General features: G+C 42.2%; 1 protein-coding gene across 1 annotated transcript; it reads right to left on the bottom strand.

Annotated features, from left to right (window-relative positions):
* Positions 1-1,554: 1,554 nt before the first annotated feature.
* FMR1NB (FMR1 neighbor) lies at positions 1,555-20,543 on the bottom strand. Its single transcript, XM_065410908.1, has 8 exons — positions 20,462-20,543; positions 16,748-16,867; positions 14,281-14,394; positions 11,613-11,753; positions 9,320-9,385; positions 6,960-7,056; positions 2,431-2,576; positions 1,555-1,613 (listed from the first exon to the last, which is right to left on the bottom strand). Exons 1-8 carry the CDS (start codon positions 20,541-20,543, stop codon positions 1,555-1,557), a joined length of 825 nt encoding a protein of 274 aa, XP_065266980.1.
* Between the last annotated feature and the right edge of the window lie 117 nt (positions 20,544-20,660).

Here is a 20,660-nt window from a genome sequence, read left to right as displayed (position 1 = left end):
ATCTTCTTTGGACTGACATGGCTGGCTCAGAATGGGCTTGGGGTTATTTCTCAATGTCACTTGCACAGTTTGGGCAACTTAAGTGTTCAAAGCCCTCCAGTCACCTTAATCACACCTCTAACAGCACCTGAAGTTTTGCCATGCACACCTCCAGCACAACGCCCTGAACAATGAACTTCCCAACCCACAACTGGTGTCCAGTAAGCATCCAAGGTAGCCAGTTTCCACAGGCGGATCACCACGCTCATTTCCATTGTGATCAGAGTCCTCGTGCTGGTGGCCTGGTGCTGTAATGTGGTTGAAAGTTCCTCAAATAGGCACAGAAATGTCTCCCATGCCTTGGAAATTCTGCAGTTGGTGCTACTCATTCCAAGTCCCAAGAACAACTTGCTCTACCAGTCAATGAGTCGTGGTCATGGCCCCCAAAGTATTGCTCTGCCTGGAGCTGGCTAGCATGAGGCAGAGAGAGCAAAGCCTCCATCCAAGAGCTGTAGCTTGAAGTCCATGAACCCACGTGCTCTACACTGTTGTCTTTGGAACTCCTTGGACAATCTGTGCTGACCTTTAAGGTCTGCAGTCACCAAATGTGCTCACTTAGCAGAGAGCGAGCTCTGATCACCCCAGCCTGAGCTCCCTTTTTGGAATAAATTGCCAAAATGCTGGCAATTCTCCAGGAATTAAGGGACTTCCTTCCACAAATCCTTTAGGATGTCAGAACACCGTGCATAACTTCCCACAATTCAGTGCTTTAAGGAGCTGTGTCAAAATCCATGGGATAAGTACCCAGGTGATTGTGCAATTGCATCACTTGATTAGAGTGCTGCGTCTGAACACAGGCGAGAACTGCACCTGAAGCAGGGTGGCCTTGTGCGCTGCACCACAGCTACTCACACTAGTTCTATCACATCAGTGCAACTTCTAATGGCACAATTCTCTAGGGTAGACATGGTGATTTAAGTTACTAGGCCACTGCTACCACTAGTGGAGGTGAAATGTTAAGAAAAAACGTCAAGCATAGACACAACAGAAGCTTGTTCCAACTATTACACTTGGACATCTAGCAACACCTGCCCCTCAGGACACACGGGGCTTAATTAATTAATTATGCTAATCCAAAACCCAGGACACATCAGCTGATTTGTCCTTCTAAATCTCCTGATTCCAGGGAAATTTTACATGTAGATTTTATACCTTCCAGTAAAGGATCATGAATTTAGCTGGCTATGTAAGTGTCTTAATTTAACTCTTCGTTGGGACAGTTGCTTAATTAGAGCTCTTACTTGCCTTGCTCAGGGGTATTACAGTTAAGAGGATTCTAGTATATTATTAATGGAGGATTGGCTTTAACATTGACTGAGGAACTGCCCCCCAGTAGAGTAAGCCTTCTTAGCAATGACGGTGCTCCTCCCAGGAGATATTTAAATGAAATGAAGGTGAATACGCTGATGAAGATGTAAGTTTATCAAATATTACGAATTTCTGGTGCAAAAACTCAGCATCGGTTATCACAGGATGTTGACACTAACAAAAAACAACTCGTTTTCTGACATACACTCAGGTTACACTGGCATCCTTGTCTTGCCTAGGCTGTTCAAGATCAGCTGGCATTTTCTCTATAAAGGAAAAAGAAATATCAAACACAGTGTAAAGGCAGAGTTAGGGTAGTGTTTAAAATCTCCTTTGCGCTAAGCTAACGCTCTTGCTTTCAAGTTTTATCACAGCCCTTTTCACTCCATTGTTAAATGTTACTTATTATGGGCCAGATTATGGTATCCTCACACAGGGGGAGCAGCACTTTACTCCACCATCGGTCCCATTCATTTCAATGAGGCTACTCGTGAAGTAAAGTGCTCCTCCGTGCAAGATAGGGTGGCAGAATCTGACCCTATGTGATCATGCAGAGACCACAGAGCTAAATCCTGCCATCCTTCTCCATACTGGCCTGGCAGGATAGGATTTCTCAGGTCTTTGCAATGGATCCTCACCTCCTGTGAGCAGGTTAACCTGACTCTTCGGTTGGTTCCTCCATGCACCTAACACAATAGAGTTTTTGCAGAGGTGGGGCTGACTGGGAGGAGTGGGGGCAGGGCCAGTGGATCCACCAGTGCACAGATCCACTTGAAGGAGCAGTGGGGGCTATTGCAAACTCAGGGCTGCAGTATTGGCCATGGTGTCATTCTTCATCCTAGGGAAGAGGAAAGGATTTTTCCTTCTCACCGTGCAGATCCCCTACTTCTCCCATGCCAAAAAATTGGGGTGATACCTAATAAATTGGGCCTGTTGACATAGTTTATTGGTCTAGAGGCTGGCTGCCAGTGTTTATTACTATACAGTTAAGGAATAGGTACTAAGGCAACAACACTAACTGAAACACCGAGGTAATACTCAACCAATTAACCGTTTAGGTTAACTTTTAAATCAAATCCCTACCTTTCTTCTTGTGCTTGCTTCTTTCCTTAGCATCTTCTCTAAGAAACTCCAGTAAATAGCCACCAATGTTTTCACTCGCATCTGTTTGCTTCTGAACAATTTGCTCAACTTCTTTGTTTGCTCTTAGCAAAGGGTTGGCACACTTACTGCAACACATTAAAACTGCAACTGAAATTGAGTCCTATCCAAAGGAGGAAAGATCACAAACACCTAGGGTGTAATCCTGACTGGCAAAACTGCCATTGACTTGAGTAGGGCCAGGATTTCAGCCCTAGAAGTTAAAGGAGTTTCAGGCTAGGAAAAGCACCTGGATAGACTTTGCCATCTCTGAGGTTTTCTTCCAAGGACTTCTCTGCTTTTTCACCATATATTCCAAACCTCTTTCCTATTCTTCTCTAAAATCCATTTGCATCAACTACTTTAGTTATCATATTATCTTTGAACTAGAGATGGTCATATTTATCTTGCATAATTTTGAACGAGCTGGAACAATGTGAGTTCAGATGTTTCACTCAAATTTATTGGCTTCATATTTTACTAAGGAGAGACTGAACAATGGAAGCAAAAAGGAAGAAAGGAAAAAAATCTAATGAAAATGTTGATACTGTGGATCAAATCCTTGGTCCCGTTAAATCTGTTTAAGTGGCCATCTGGGATCCCCCTTGTGTAGATCACATGGCCAAGGAAACGACCATGGAATTGTACTCCAACAGTCCCTGGTTGCTGGAATGACCCCTGAGGGGCTGTTGTAGCCAATGCAACTTAGACCAGCCCTGATGATCTGGCCTTCTGGTGTTAGCCTAGCATTTGGGGATTTTTCTATCCTTAACCACAGCATAGGTTTCCCCTTTAGCTAAATTTATTTTTGTATTTGATCACCCTTGATAAAACATGGATATTACATGGGGGTGGGGGAGAGTGTCAACCTGGAGCTACTTTTGGGAGTTCCCAAAGATAGTTCAGGAGGTTTGCAAAATTATCAACTCCAAAGATAGTTCAGGAGGTTTGCAAAATTATGAACTCCACGAGGCTCAACCATCCCCAGTATGAATGAATGATTTTAGTAAGGCAAAAATGGCCAGCAAGTTTCTCCATAGCTACAAAACACTAAACCCTATCTTATAGCACCCCTTTAGGAATTCTGAAGTATGAAATGAAAGGTGCTCATTAAAGATCTATACCAGTAGGATTCAGCTGTAGACCATCCATGTATTTTTCAAGTATCTGCCCATTGGGTCACCTTTCCCACTTATCTTGGCAGGAGGTAGGGTGGGTAAGCCAGAAGAGGAAACACCAGGGCAATGAAAGAGAGAAGCTCAGATACCATGGCGATGGGCATGGTATAAGAATCAGAACTCAAGGAAAGGAAAAATTATGTGAAATGGGGATGGGAACATCAAAAAAAAGCCCAGGAGAGGGACAACAGAAAGGAGAGGAAAACAAAGTAGGGGAGAAATAACAGAAGTGTATCCTGTGTAGCTCAAATTTCCCACATGAGAGAAGGCAGAGACAGAGACCATTAGTGAGGAAGTATGAGGAACAAAAACCTATTGACTGTAGTGACTAATTATAGCATTGACTAGAATGAGACATACTGTGGGCAAAAGCTCGGCAAGTATCTTAGCTATGTGCTGGGCATCTCCTGAGTAGACAACCCATCATCTCTAACTATGCCCAAATGTATGGTGGTCTGGAGAGATGTCTAGAACTAGGAAGAGAACCAGAAAATTGGTGACCTGAGCTAGAACTGGACCAGAGGAGAAGGCTAGAGTGCATATAAAGAAATCCAACCCCTCCCTTCTGCCTGTAGATGTGGAGGTCCCTAGATGCAGAACTGGTGCAAGCTCTGCTGTGCAAAATGGCATAATTTGTGGCAGCTGATGAGGAGCTCAGCTCTGCAGGGGCACTCTATGTACTCTTTTACTGGGAGGTTTGAGGCAGGCCTAGGAGAAGCATGGTGTTTCTGGTGAATCCACTGCCCGATGCCAGTTTTGCCAGCAGTCACAGAAGCCAATTTTTTGTAGCTCTAGAACATAATTATAACTCCCACCCCACCAGCTACATTATAAACAGCATGCATGTTGCATGCAGGACTCCACTGACAACCATTCTGCCATGTCTCTGGGATGCTGATGCAGCCATCAGAAATTCTTCCCAGGTACCAAGGTATGGCCCATCAGGAGAATGTTTGTCAAGGCCCCCTCCTCTATCAGCAGCCTTCTCAAACTACCAAAACTCTATCAAAGTTACTATGTTATAGATTTGCTTCTTTCCTAGAATTCCAATATATGATGCTGGAAATTAAAACCATTTAGCATCTGGTTAATCACCACATTACAAAAAGCCCTCTTAGCAAAAGAGCAATATTCCTAGTTAAACTGTATAATGAAAAAAAAAAACGCAAAAATAAGCATTTAAACTTTAACGCGAGTTCTCTCAAAAAGAACAAACATTAATTCATTTTCAAGCAATTTTTTGAAGATCATTTTATGCTAATTTTTTGCCTCCTGGTTCCAGAGTCACTGAGAGCTCAGTGTGGCTCTCTGCATTCTGAACATCAGCTGTTGAGCACAGTGTAAGTTGTAATGTAGCAATTGGCACAGCAGGATGTCTAAATGTGGAACTCTCCAGCAAATAGCCATCTGGCGAGCCACAGCATTAACGGGGGAGTGTGTGTGTGTGTGTGTGTGTGTGTGTATGCGTGCCCTGACACAGCCTCCTGGTATCTTTTTAGTACAGCAAATTGCACACTTGGAAAATATTCTTAAGAAAAAAATGGCAGTTTTGTCACCTTAACTGAGCTATTCATGTTATATGAAGGGTTATCCATTCAATATGAATGTCCACCTTAGGAGAATAAACCTTTCCCCATTACCATAACAGCATATATATTCTGAACGGCACCATAATATCAATACTGTAAACCATATAACACTCACAATGTTTCATACATTCCTGATCCATAGTTGCATGTCATTGCCTGTGCAGTAGCCATTTTTCTGCCATAAATAACTTCACCATTTTGCAGAAGTGCCCTCTAAGATTGAGGTGAAAGAAAAGGTTTTGCCCTCCCTCTACCGGTGAGGAGAGATGGGGCAAATATGGGGCTGTTTTCTTGTTTCCTTCCACTTACCCTTATATTACAAAGAGCGATCAATCGCTCTTAACACTGGGGGAATATTCCCCCCCACCTTCACTGCTGTTTCTGAGTTTTCTCTGGATCTAGGATACCTGCCAGTGGACACCATGGTGGACCACCATCTAGACACCAGCCCATGTTGGGTTGGGCAAGTGCTGGGTGAGTTACCAGAGCTGCTATTCATGCCCTCACCCCAGCTGGGTATGCAGCACTGCAGCTTCCCCTTGAAATAACTGAGGCACTGCCAGACTAAGACCGAGATTGACAACATTATTTAGGCGCTTAACTCCATTGATTTCAATGGAAGTTAGGCGCCTACGTATCTTTGTGAATCTGGCCCAAAGTGGTCATTTGGTTTGTTCTACTTCTTGTTTGTCAGCTTTGTGTTCACGACTGGTATTTGTTGGTGCCCTTTTACTCCGGGTTAGGGGAGGATAATGGGGGAAATAAGAACACAAGAACGGCCATACTGGGTCAGACCAATGGTCCATCTAGCCCAGTATCCTGTCTTCCAAAAGTGGCCAATGTCAGGTGCCCCAGAGGGAATGAACAGAACAGGTAATCATCAAGTGATCCATCCCCTATCCCCCATTCCCAGCTTCTGGCAAACAGAAATTCTGGCAAATTTCTTTTAATGGTTAAAACAATGGGGTACTGGGAAGGGCCTAGGTGGGTTGCTCCCCACTCACTCCCACCCCTGCATGTGTCCTGAAAGCACTCCCCCTGCCGTGCTCTCACTTCTGCTGGGCCAGGACAGCAGGCACTGGTATGAGGAGCAAGATCAAGGTAGCAGCAGCGTGGAGGAAGTTTCCGGAGCTAGTGAGCCAGCAGGGAGCAGGGAGAGGCTGGCTGGGGCTGCAGGAGGGGGCAAAGCTGGGAGAGCAAGTGCACTTGGTGGAGCCGAGCAGGGGTTGGCGAGCTGAGAAGGGGAGGGGGAGCAGAGGGCTGGGGTAGGGAAAGGGGAAAGCAGGGGTTGGAATACCTCCTGCTCCAAGCAATCCTGCACGGAAGTCCTTGCAGGCAGATCTCTATGCCTACTTAAAACCCCATTAAAGTAAATGGGTTTCTGCACTGGTGCATGGGTCCTCCCAAGCAAAGACAGTTGCAAGATTAGGCTGTAAGGCTACAAACCTGGGTCTTTGGAAGGGGTGACTGTGTACAGACATAGTACCTGGCATTTGTTACCTGAACATTTTCCAAGTCAAATTATTTTTACTTTTTATGGGGGTTTTAATATAAAAACATTCTTTTTTGATGTCTATACAATAGACTTGACTGCTTTCTGCCCTCTTCCCCCTTAATGGCTTTAAACAAGTCTACAGTCCACACTTCCAAGTTACTGCGGTAGTGTGATATGTCTTTAGTTCAGTGTCACACAATATTTTCCTACCTTCCCTGTAAATATGTACAGCAGAAAAATGGCAGACACCCCAAAATAATCATTCCTCCTATTCCAAGTGCAAACAGTCGCAGTGTCAGCTGAAGTCCTGTTGGTTCAATAGAAGTATATATTAATTGGGTGTGATCTAGAGAGCTAGATTCAAGCATACTTGACTGATGCAATAGAGAAAACAACATCTAAGAAAGCCAGATGTATTGAAATAGTCCTGTTATATGAGCAAAATAAGCAGATGTTAGAAATGAATCCAGATTTAAAAGATCAAATCTGGAATCTGATCTGATTCCAAACATCACAGATATTTGATAGGTTCAGCTGGAAGCCTCAGTTTTTTTTTAGAAGTAACTTGCAATTGTGTATGCCCAGAGCCTAAAAATGAGGCTCCTGTAAAGGTATTTTAAATTGGGCACCCAAAAATTAAGTCATGTAAAATCACCAGCCAGTCGTGAAAATTTAGGCTGCTGTTCCAGTTCCGAACCACCTCCAGGGGTGCTGGAACAATTTTTATAGTGGGGGTGCTGGAGGCATTGAATCAAGCTGTAAACTCTGTATATAATGGAAACCACTTCAAGCCAGAGAGTGCGGCAGCACCCCCAAGACCCTTAGTTCCAGCACCTATGGCCACCTCTGCTAGAAATTACCTTTCACTGTTGCAGCATTGATGTCTCTAGCTTTTGCAACATTTTCTTAGGGACTGAGCCTGTTCCCATTAAAGTCAATGGCAAAACTCCCAAGATCAAGCCCTTGAGTCGCTTACAGAAATGTGAGTGCCCTGGGTCTAATGTCTGTTAAGTGTTTGTCTTTTGTCAACAGATTGATCTCTGCTGTTACGATGCACACAGCATGTGTTCCCAGGGCCATAAGCGTGTGTGTTTTCTTTGGACATATGTCGTACATCCTGGAATATTCACATAGCCAATTAATTTACAAACAGATAACTAGGTAAAATATTAGGCCCTTGATGTTTACTTCCAAACAATAAAAGCTTAAATTAAATGAGGAATCAAGCAGTTGCTGCTAAATAAGCATATTTAATGTTAACGTTGATTTCAGTGTGTGTCCTGAACTGAACTAGACAGCTGTAATTCACTGTACATCTTTGCTCTCCACTATGGTGAACGGTCTTTTTACACATAACATAGCCAAATCATAGACTGAATATTATTAAAGACTTTATGACTGTGTCATGCCTCTCACTAATTTACAGATTCTGGTAGCTTGACTCACAGTGAATAGTACCTTACTCTGTGAATAGTTCCCCCTCAAGCCAGTGGAATCGCTCCTGGAATAAGATGCTACTAAACTGGAGTAAAAGTATCAGAATTTGGTCTTACTTTGGTTTGCTGTTTCCATTATTAGTGCTGTGTGCTCAAATAAATGGAAATTGAATGGCAAAAATGTTAACTTATTAATATTTCTTTGGGGTTTCATGGAAATATGAGGCCAGATCTTAATATCAATACAGACACCCCAACTAAGGAAGACATGATTCAAGCCATCAAATCCTTAAAAAATGGGAAAGCTCCTGGCAAGGATAACTTTCATGCAGAATTGTTCAAGGTAAATCCCAAGTTAGCCGCATCTATCCTGGCCCAGTCTGGGAAAGGGAAAAAGTGCCTGGTGAGAGGACCAATGGGGTTATAAGTGAAGATAACAAAGAAAGGAACTCTCAGTGATAGTAACTGGCATGGTATCACACTTTTATCTGTGCCAAGCAAAATATTGTGTAAGATCACAGTCCAGCATATATCAGAGGCAGCCACTAGCGTTCTCAGAAGAGAGCACGCCAGTTTTCAGAAAGGGCGTGGATGCACAGAGCAGATCTTCACTCTATGAAACATAATGGAACAAGGCTTACAACGGCAACTCTACCTAAACTTCATAGACTTTGAGAAGGCTTTTGATAGCATTCACAGGACCAGCCTATGGCGCATTCTGTGGCCATATGGAATCCCTCTCCGTATAATCAACATCATTCAAAGCTTCTATTCCCACTTTACATGCAGTGTTGATCACAGTGAGCTCAGTTTTGAAGTCAAATCAGGAGTACATCAGGGGTGTGTCATGTCTGCAATCCTCTTCAACATTGCCATTGACTGGGTAATGTGGCATACAACAGAAGACATGCCAAGAGGCATTAAATGGACACCCTTCTCATCCCTTGAAGACCTGGGCTTCGCAGATGATCTCGCTCTCCTATCACATACTCAATACCATATACAAGAAAAAACAACTCGACTCAACACATTCAGCTAGCAAATTGGACTGAAAATCAGCAGCAATAAGACAGATGTCATGACCTTTAATATAGCCTCACCATCACCAGTACGGATAGAGGATTATGTTCTCACCAATGCAGAAACATTCACATATTTGGGCAGCACCATCAGCCAGGACGGTGGAACAAGCCAGGACATCTGAACAGAATCAATAAAGTCAGGAACACCTTCGGAGCTTAAATACAGTCTGGAAATCATCAAAACAACACCAAAACCAAATTCAAGATTTATCAGAGCTGTGTACTTTCAGTACTACTTTATAGTGCAGAATGCTTGGGCATGAGAAAGTATGACATGTCCAAACTGTCTTCATTCTATACAACCAGTCTCAAAAATCCTCTGTATCTTTTGGCCCAGAACAATCTCAAACCAAGAGTCAATGGTAAATCTCCCAGAACCACTGTAGTCTAGTATCTTGTCTTTGACAGTGCTCTGGATATAAACCCATATCCATTAGGGTTGTCAATTAATCGCAATTAACTCACGCGATTAACTCAAAAAAATTAGTCATGATTAATCACAGTTTTAAATCGCACTGTTAAACAATAGAATACCAATTGAAATGTATTAAATATTCTGGAAGTTTTTCTACATTTTCAAATATATTGATTTCAGTTACAACACAGAATACAAAGTGTACAATGCTCACTTTATATTATTTTTTATTACAAATATTTGCACTGTAAAAATGACAACCAAAGAAATAGTATTTTTCACTTCACCTCATACAAGCACTGTAGTGCAATCTCTTTATCGGGAAAGTGCAACTTACAAATATAGATTTTTTTTTTGGTTACATAACTGCACTCAAAAACAAAATAATGTAAAACTTTAGAGCCTGCCAGTCCACTCAGTCCTACTTCTCATTCAGCCAATCGCTCAAACAACTTTGTTTACATTTACGGGAGAAAATGCTGCCTGCTTCTTGTTTACAATGTCACCAGAAAGTGAGAACAGACATTCACATAGCACTTCTGTAGCCTGCATTGCAAGGTATTTACGTGCCAGATATGAAGGGGCATACGAATGTTTAGCACATCTGGCACGTAAATATCTTGCAACGCCGGCTACAACAGTGCCATGCGAATGCCTGTTCTCACTTTCAGGTGACATTGTAAACAAGAAGCAGGCAGCATTTTCTCCCGTAAATGTAAACAAACTTGTTTGTCTGAGCGATTGGCTGAATGAGAAGTAGGACTGAGTGGACTGGCAGGCTCTAAATTTTTACATAGTTTTATTTTTGAATGCAAGTATTTTCATACATAATTCTACATTTGTAAGTTCAACTTTCATGATAAAGATATTGAACTACAGTACCTGTATTACGTGAATTGAAAAATATAATTTCTTTTGTTTTTTTACAGTGCAAATATTTTTAATCCAAAAATAATTATAAAGTGAGCACTATACCCTTTGTATTCTGTGTTGTAATTGAAGTAAATATATTTGAAAATGTAGAAAACATCCAAAATATTTAAATAAATGGTATTCTATTATTGTTTAAAAGTGTGATTAATCATGATTAATTGCAATTAATTTTTTTAATAGTGTGATTAATCACAGTTTTTTTAAATCACTTGACAGCCCTAATATCCATATAAACGTCCAATATTCTCTGAAGAAATAAGAGTATCCAATTTCCAGTAACTTTCATGTGTAAGAGAAAGTTAGATTGATGAAGATGAAAAGTAACAACTATTGATTTAAATAGGAGTTAAGTGCCTAAATACCTTTGAGGATCAGACCCCTTGAGTCTTTCATTATAAGGTATGTTTTCCAGTCATTTAATCATTCCTGTGGCTTTTCTGTGAATTCTCTCCAATTTTTCAATATCTTTCTTGAATTGTGGACACCAGAACTGGACACAGTATTCAATTAGTGGTCACATAAGTGACAAATACAGAGGGGCAATATAACCTCTCTATTCTTTCTTAATCTTCCCATTTATACTTCCAAGGGTTTATACATTAACACTTTTGGCCACAGTGTCACACTAAGAGCTCATGTTCAGCTGATTACCACCATGAACCCTCAATCTTTTTCAGATTGCTTCCCAGGATAGAATTCCCCATTCTGCAAATATGGTCTGCATTCTTTGTTCTTAGATGTATGATCTTACATTTAGTTGTATTGAAACACACATTATTTGCTTGTGCCCAGCTTATCAAGCAAATCCAGATCATTCTGTATCAGTGATCTGACCCCTCTATTACATTATATGCAACCAGGACAACAAGCTATAGCTTACCTGTCAGAGTGGTACACTGAAAAGTTAAGGTAATAAACAGAACAGAAGAACACAGGATCTGAGCAGATGATGCATTTGGCTAAGAGAATTCTGCAACAACTCACAGGACTTACTTACTGTCTTTGAGTGGGGTATAGCACTTCAGTTGACTGCTTTTTTTGGAAGAGTGACAACATCTATTTTTCAGACAAGTAGTCTTGTTAATATTCTCTCCTGCGTGGCAAGCAACTACTGTTTGATCTTCTTTGGGACGACATGCTTATAAAAATTAAATAAAGAATGATGTTTCAGTTCTAAGAACAATGCTCAAATAATTACATAATTATAATTTTATTGAATAATTATACATTTGTATATTTTATAATATGATAATTATATATATTCAGCATGTTTTGACGGGGAAGACATTCAAGGGAATGGTATAATCAATTTTTGGATATGGAACAATCACTCCATATTAGACTGTAAACTTCCTAGGGGCAGGTATCATCTCTTTGTTCTGTGTTTGTACAGCACCGAGCACAGTTGGGTACTGGCCCATGATTAGGATTCCTAGGCGCTGTGGTGGTAATAAATAAATAAATAAATAGAACAACTAAAGCTAAATGGAAGCTTAGATCATATAACCTAAGACACCTTGAAAGAATTGTTGATGTTTCAGGAACAGAAACATTTATAATATATTTAAGAAAAGTATAATCTAAATAGCACAGTGTTGTGTGTTTCTCATTTTTAAAGTTTTGAAAAAGAACTAGAAACGGAAATTTTGTTTTCTGATCAGAGATCGTCTCAAAGAAAATGCAACACAAAAACCCTCACAAGTTTTAATTCTAGTGCAGGGGTCAGCAACGTTTGGCACACGGCTCGCCAGGGTAAGCACCCTAGCGGGCCAGGCCAGTTTATTTACCTGCTGACGCGGCAGGTTCGGCCGATCGCGGCCCCCACTGGCCGCGGTTCGCCGTCCCGGGCCAATGGGGGCGGCAGGAAGCCGCGGCCAGCACATCCCTCGCCTGCGCTGCTTCTCACCGCCCCCATTGGCCCGGGACGGCGAACCGCAGTGAGTGGGGGGCTGCGATCGGCCGAACCTGCCGCGTCAGCAGGTAAATAAACTGGCCCGGCCCGCTAGGGTGCTTACCCTGGCGAGCAGCGTGCCAAACGTTGCCGACCCCTGTTCTAGTGTATGGTTTTCTGAAAGGCCCACCACACGGTATGCTGCATCTACCTATATATCTCTTTGCCTGATACTTAATGGTATACTCCTACTGGGAAGTCATTTTCAGCCAGCAGGGACAAAAACCTAAGAAAATATCATCCAGATGGCAACAGTACATTTGAAATATATTTAAAATTTGCTGTTTAATAATGAATTTATTCAGAAACTCTGTATAAAGGTCTTAAATGTATAAAATATTTATGAATAATGGGACATCTCCAACATGTTATCTGCAGTTTACTTTTCTGTAAAACTGGTTATTTTCAGTGTTCAAGAGAGTAACTGTATTTCCCAAACAAAGCATATATACTTTTACATAAAAGAGTTAGATACCAATATAAACATTAGAAATTGTTAAAGGGGGCATGGGGAGAAGAGGGAATTCAATAAAACTACGACTACATACCTTCCCTTGGTTATATGACACTTACACAGCAATTGTGGGACATCATATAGATCCTACTAAATTCACTTACTGCATCCTCAATCCTGTACCCATTGAAGTAAATGGCCAGTTCAGTTAAATAATACAGGATCAGGCATTTAAATCAGTTACTCTATCATATCTATGGGGCTAGATCTTCAGCTGGTATAAATTGGTGTAGTGCCGATGACTTCCAGTGAGGTTATGCAGATTGACACCAGCCAGGGCCGGCTCTAGGATTTTTGCCGCCCAAAGCAAAAACAATTTTGGCCGCTCCCCTCTCCCCCTGTTTTTTAATTACCCCACCCCCGGCCCCGCCTCAACTCCGCCCCTTCCCCAAATCCCCAGCCCTGCCTCCTCCCCCCTAGGCTCTCAAGCCTGGGAGGGAGAGCAGCGGCGCGCGAAACAACTGTTTGAGAGCCTGGGAGGGAGGGGGAGACTCCGAGTGGCCACGGCACGGGCGCCGCTTCTCCCCCTGGGAGGGAGGGCGAGTAGCGGCGCGCGAGCGGCAGGGGCACATTTTTAGGGGCGGCATTCTGGCGCCGGCCATACCGCCCCTAAAAATGTGCCACCCCAAGCACTAGCTTGTTTTGCTGGTGCTTAGAGCCGGCCCTGACACCAGCTGAGGATCTGCATACCTATAGTGCTGCCCATAACAGTTTTCCTTTTCCTTATTGCTCTCAGATCTCATTAGGGAACTACGCTTGCATTCCTTGCACATCTGAAAGTCCCATATTGAAATCAAAGGAGTACTGGGTGAGTGAAGACTGCAGAATCAGACCTTTTAGCATCAAGTATCATGTAATTAACGTCTATAGCAATATTCATGGATAAATCACATCAACTATTTCCTTTCACACAGAGCTCTGCAAGTATCCAGTGTTACATGGCATGAATATAACACTGCAAACATGAATATAACATGTCATTTAGAGTGAAGGACCTTACAGCAGGCAATAATCATTCAACAATTAAAGCAAATCTATGTTCCAAATGTGGATATAGTGTCACATGGATATAATGCCACTTTTAATGAAACCCGCTAAATGACACTATAACAAGGTTTTACAGATTGGGTTGAATGTTTCAAATACATTGAATGCAGGAAAAAAAGAGAGAGATAATACAATGATCACAGCAACACTTACTCACTGGATTGAAGAAATTTAATAGAGCTTCCGATATATCTTCTAGCTTCGTTTTAGGTTTGTTGGGTGACACTTCACTTCTTTTTACAACATGCTGAAGTGGTGAAGCAAAACCTGAAAGCTCATAACGATTAGCTCATTACTATCAATATATACATAATTAATTACATGCAATGACATTTTCATACTGATTATCTTTTATTACAAAGGTATTTATAGTCATTATGAATTGTGCCTACTGATAGCTAGCAGAGTTAAGTATAAATGTCTTTTTTGGCTGTATTCAATTATATTATTTCAATTTGCTTCATGAACCAGGATGAACATGAACTATAGTTGTGAAATTTAAATTATACTAAAGAATCCTTTCAACCAGAAATTGTCAAGATCTAAAGCGTTACTGTTCATATACAAGCTGTAGATTACTTAAAACCTGCACCATATAACAATAGATGTATTTCCTTTTCATTATTTATATAACAGCAGCCCGTTAAGGCCTCACCTGAGATCAGAATCTCATTGTGCACTGGACCAACACACCATAAGAACCAGTCTCTGCCCCACAGAGGTCACACTTTTAACAGCCATTTCTATACTTACAGCTAGATTGGCACTGCTGCAATCGATGCAGCGGTGTCGATTTAGTGGGTCTGGTGAAGACCTGCTAAGCCGATGGCAGAGCACTCTCCCGTTGACTTCTGTACTCCAGCTCCCCGAGAAGCGTAAGGTAAGTTGGCAGCAAAGCGTCTCCCGGCGACACAGTGCAGTGTAGTCACCGCTGTAAGTCTACCTAAGTTATGTCGACTTCAGTTATGTAACTGATGTATGTAACAGTTATGTAAACAAGTAACTGAAGTAGCGTAACTAAGGTCGACTTATAGCTGTAGTGTAGACCAGTCCAAAGGTAGGAGAAAGGAAGTATCATTACTATCCACATTTGACAAGCAGTGAAATGAAGCAGAGAGAGATTGCCAAGGCCACACAGGAAAGGCAGGGGTTGAATTCAGACTCCCCATGTCTCAGGCCAGTGTCTTAACCACAAGACAATCCTCTTTCTTGGTACAACAAATAACTGAAAATGAAGAAATTCATTACACAATACCGCTAAGGTAATAACAACAACAGATGGATTAAAAGGAGAGGTGATGAAACCTGAGAAACAAAATGTAATGAATCACCAGGACTCATGAGTCAACACAAGGTTGAGTTCCAGCATTTCATAGCTGAGATATTAGTGGCAGATACTGCGGAAATGCAGTCATCTTACTTTTCAATAAAATTTGTGGCCATATCTTGGAAAAACTGTGAAGTTACATGTTCCCCTCCAAAGGCTGGGCCACATAAGAGGATAAAATCCTACTATTACTAGCAGCTTATGGAGTTACTCCTTTAATCAAGTGGCAGGGGCAACTGCTTATACTGCTAATGGTCCTGGTCAAGCCCAGGTTTCCCCTTCTTCTGGAGCACTATCCAATCCTATTAAAGGAACATGCATGTGGCTCCATACTAAGAACAGAGAGCTGCAAAGCTGGAACTGCCCTGCACACAAATAGATCCCTGCATGGATACAAAATTTGGATTTGCATCCACCCGCAATCCGCAAAAATGGTCTGTGGATATCTGCATTCGCATCCATAGCTGTGGATATAAAGCAGGTATCTGCAGTTTGGCAGGGCTCTACGCACAAACATAGCGGGTCCTATGGAAATTCTGAATGTGTGTATACATGGCTGGATGTAAACTCTCCATAGACTATTAGGAGTTGAAGGTGATTAAAAAGTAATTTCCCCTCATGTTAGAGCATCGGGCTCTTCCAGATGTGTCTGAACGCTTTCAATATCACTCCTGAAAAGTACTCACAGCAGAGCAACCAGTGGCTCTTCATCTCCCCGCAGGCAAAGCGTGCTGCATTTGTGGTGTGGCATCTCAAGGAGCAAAGGGTGAAATTGAGCGTGGCTCCCTCATGTGTGCGTTGTTCTGTTATGCATGTTTGACGTTACAGGGTTTGCTTCTATTCATACCACACATTGCCTGACAACTTGGCTTGCCAAAAGTCCCCTTAACCCTTCTGTGCTACTCGCCGTACAGGTCCCAAATACGTCACTTCTTAACGGGCTTTCTGGCTCTCCTGATTTCACCCTTTGACAGGCTGAGTCAGACTGTAAAATGGGAACACTATAAATTATTTCTTTAGGGTAGAAAAAAATCTATAAAAAGTAAAAAAAGAATAAAATTCAGTACGAGGTAGAAGACAACAGACAACTGTTTCCCATCTAATGCCTGGACAGACAGGCAAAAGAGATGGGCTACAATTTGGGGAGAGAAATACTTAATTTTTTAAAGTTTAACAAATCAATTTGAAGCCTCCTGTGCAATTTGAAACACTGGAATTTCAATAGCACTTGGTGTATTGCAGCCAAAAATAACGTCGATGAGCCGATATTTTCTTTCCCAATAGTAAAATTACTTGCTACTTCTATTAAAATACTTTTCTCTTTGCAATACTCACTTGGACAGATGCTAGGAGACATCACCAAAATCACATAGTTCCCCCAAAACTGAGTGCCAGTCGCCATTTGCATCATTACTGCAATAAATCAGAGTTATACGTTCATTTAAGTCAGCATACCTCAAAAGCCTTTCTGGATTTTTCCTTTTTGCAGGTTTGTAAAAATACAGCATAGGAAGTTGGACAGAGAGCTGCAGTAGAAGGAACCGTATCTTCCTCCATTAAAGAAACAGAAACAAACAAAGCATCTCCAAAACCTGATGGTCAGGGGTTTTTAAAAGTGACTAGAGATTTTGGGTGTCTGAAATGTTGGATGCTTAATGTGAGACATCTTAAAAGGGGACTGATTTTCAGAGGGAGGGCAGGGCGCTCAGCACTTCTTTTGGAAAACAGACTCTCTTTGAGGGAATCTCAGGGTGGCTGTCTAAAACGGAGATAAACCCAATCTCTAGTCATTTTTAAAAATCGTGGCTCAGAGTTTTAGTCCAGGCTAAGAGGCCAAGATTGAAAAAGCAAAACCTTTGGGTCTTAAGATTCTAGTCATAGCTCAGACGGTTAAAGCTTTTCATCCTTCCAAGCTTGGTCAATGAAGATCCAGTCAGAGTATGAGGTGCTTTCGGATGAAGGCGTAAAAACTGAGGCCTTGTCCATCCTGCCTATTCATGAAAGATCTCATGGAACTTGAACAGTTGGTTTGGCCTGGTATCTTTAGACAACATTTTTCCTCCCCACTGCTCTGCAGCATGCGGTGCAACAGTTGGTCTGGCTGTTACCTATTTTCTCCCCTGCTGATGGCTCTCTCTTCAATTAATGTCATACAGATTAACATTTTAAAGCATGCTGGGATCCTGAGGATGAAAGGCACATCATGATTATTATTTGTATTGTGGTAAAACCTGGGCGCTCCAGTCGAGGAGATCAGGACCCCATTGTGTTAGGTGCTGGACAAACTGATATAAAAGTAAGATGGCATTTTATTCAGAGAGTCCCCCTTAAAATGGTTTTCTTCTCATTGATCAAGGAAACCCAGTGAGAAGCTGCTAGAGGAGAAAAACACTTGTGCAGTGGGATGGATTAGTACTGTAGAATACTACAGAAATACTTAAAAAAATACATAGGTGGCCATTTTCTGGAAGCTCAGTAAAAAGTTCCACCAAGATTTGTGTGTGAATTCCTTACTTGGGGACAGATCAGGAAAGGCCTCAAAGGTGAATTGAGTGTTGTAACAAATTCATGAAAATACAATGGAAATTGCAGGACAGAGGGGAAAGAAAGAAAAGCTTTCCCTGGGATTGGTGTCAGAACAGAAACAAAAGAGCCAGATTTCCCTGCTATAGACACATCTCTGCTCCCTATCTACCTTCTCCGCAGTCATTATAGCAGAAACAGGCAGATGTGTGAGGTTATGTCTCAGTCAAGGAGTCCTTGTGCAGGTATAATCACTGCAAAGCTGTCCAGGCCAGATGAGGAAGGATAATAAGGCAGCAATGTCCATGACAATAGGAACCTCTGTTACCAATGGGATAGGTCACAATAGAGAATACACTGGCAATTGCCGTGCCCCAGAGTGTTTTGTCAGAGATCTGGGGGAAAGGGAGAAGTCAAGTCAGATATGGGATAGGGAATTTTATTCCCCCAAGAAGCCAGTACCAACTGGAACAGAGTAAGTTATGGCCTTCTAATAACTTAAGACTGCTCCTGTCCTTGTGCTAGACTTAGAGGCACAGACCTTACCCTCACCCACCCCCGCAGCACCAACATTGGAAACAGCAGAACATAATCGGAGAGTTTCAACTTCATTGTAAAAAGACTATATCTGAGCACTCCCAAACTCATGTATCAGTGGAGACCTGAGAGAGGACTTAACAGATATGAGTGAATTGAACTAAAACACAAATCCTTCTTTATTTTCTGAAGCCGTCTGACTGAAAGTGCCTTTCTGGAGCCTTTAAGATTTTAGGAGTTTCACCATGGGCTGTAGGATTAGGGACATCTGCGTTTACCTGAAAACTTCCTTTCTTTGTGTAATAAGGTCCACAGACCATTTACAATAGGTACTGCAGCTTGCTTGCAGCTTGGAGGCAGCCGGACCGGTCAGTCCCTGAGACCAGTGAAATGCCCAAGCTCCTGAAGTTCCCTCCAGTTGAGAAAACTTCCATGGTCAGGCTAATTCAAATCTACTTTCCTACATTACAGATTGGTCACCAGCCCACCAAACGGATTTACAGTGAGTGATCTATTTCTGGGTGTTGGGGCCATTCTGCTAAGCAGACTTCTGCCAGGCAAATCTTGGGTGATCATCTCCACTTGAGTGTGCTGTGCGCAGAGAGATAGGACACTTTGCTCCATCCCTCAGGACAGGAGAATCATTGTGTTCCAACTGGTGAACACGGTGCTCTCTTTCTGGCACCCATTCCCATATCACCGTGTTTGACCGTTAGCTCTCTGTACAATACCCTAATCAAAACATTTATCCTGGAAGAGAGAAATGAATTTCCTTCTTCCCTAACAGCCAATATTATTGCTATCGTGATCCTGTACAGACGTCCTAGGGGCACGTGCAAGATCAAAAAGTAATGATCAAAGTTGGGAAAATTAAAAAGGCTGCCATCCCATCCAGTTGCAAAGCATGGAAGGTCTGAGGCTGGTAAACTGGGTATGCTTTGAAGACAAGCCTCCTTTAGGAACTTTAGATGTTTCTGCTAGTCTGATTCTCTGAGGCTAGACATAAGATTCGGATCAGATTAAAATGCTCTGAAGTAGATGATGGATGATTTCATTCATGTTGTGGCCTTTCCATGTGTTGAGGGAATGGGACAAAGCTGTTCCTGAAATTCTTCCACAGCTGCACAGGGTACTCTCTGGATTATACCCAGGGACCTCATTTGATCAAAGCTATAGGTAGCCCTTTTGTTACTCGACAGCCTGGCACTGACCAGGAGTCTAACTCCAGCTCTGGGGCAAGAGTGCAGTTACTGATCCCACATTTGCCTTAGCACCACATGTAAAGTAGTATTTTTTATTGTCGTTCACACACTGCTTCAAACTTGTCCGATCCCCTCTAATCCTTTCTATAAAGTCTGGCAAAGGTCAGGACTATAAGTGGACTTCTCTGATGACTGAATAGCCTCAGCTTTCCATAAAGCTTCCCACAGTATCACAAAGATAGCTGGGAACTGACATCCCAGAGCACCAGATCCCAAGGATCAAAGCCTCGTATACATGCATGAATCTGAATTGAATCCCATTATTCCTCCCCTCCCCCGTCTCTTTAGGCCATGTGATTTTTAAGATTGAGACAGACCATACCTTGCAATGCCATCCACTCAAGTTAGCATTGCTTCTGAAAGGATGCCTGGACCACTTGGGATATCAGCTGACTGTTCATATTTTTGTTGTTGTTGCCACTTCAGAGCTTTCATGCCCAAAAGAAGCATCTGAGATGACATCTTCCAGGCTGTAGCTACAGGGGCAGAAGGGGCTCTGAATAGCAACTCTTTCAGTTAAAGTTCTCCCCTGCATAGTCCCTGGCCACCAGAGAAGATGGCCACATTTATCTTCAGTTGTGATACCACATTAAATTTTGACTGCTGCACAATGAGGAACATCTTGGCCTTATAAAATGGAGACTGGCACAGAAATAAATAAATGGTATGCCAAAAGGACCCTTACTGCTTGCCTCTTCCACATCTGGGCTGCTGTCCCTCATAACTCCATAGTCATCTGCTGGGGGGTGGAGGTGGTTGTCAGACATGATAACCTGCAACAGAAACTGGGAACAATACTCTGTACATTGGGGCATGGTGACCCACAACAGCTAGCGATGACAGCCTGATACTTCTCCAATCTTAAGTGTGGCAGGAAATCAGTC

This window comes from Emys orbicularis, chromosome 9, assembly GCF_028017835.1.
Source record: "Emys orbicularis isolate rEmyOrb1 chromosome 9, rEmyOrb1.hap1, whole genome shotgun sequence".
In the NCBI taxonomy this organism is placed as follows: Eukaryota; Metazoa; Chordata; order Testudines; family Emydidae; genus Emys; species Emys orbicularis.
This window is presented reverse-complemented; position numbering and strand designations above follow the sequence as displayed.

Coding starts and splice junctions, on each gene's coding strand:
- FMR1NB (XM_065410908.1), bottom strand. CDS start 20,543: ATGTCTGACAACCACCTCCACCCCCCAGCAGATGACTATGGAGTTATG. Junction 9,386..11,612: donor CTATACCCCACTCAAAGACA/GTAAGTAAGTCC, acceptor GATTCTGTTCAG/ATGTCCTGGCTTGTTCCACC. Junction 2,577..6,959: donor TGTACATATTTACAGGGAAG/GTAGGAAAATAT, acceptor AATGTGTTGCAG/TAAGTGTGCCAACCCTTTGC.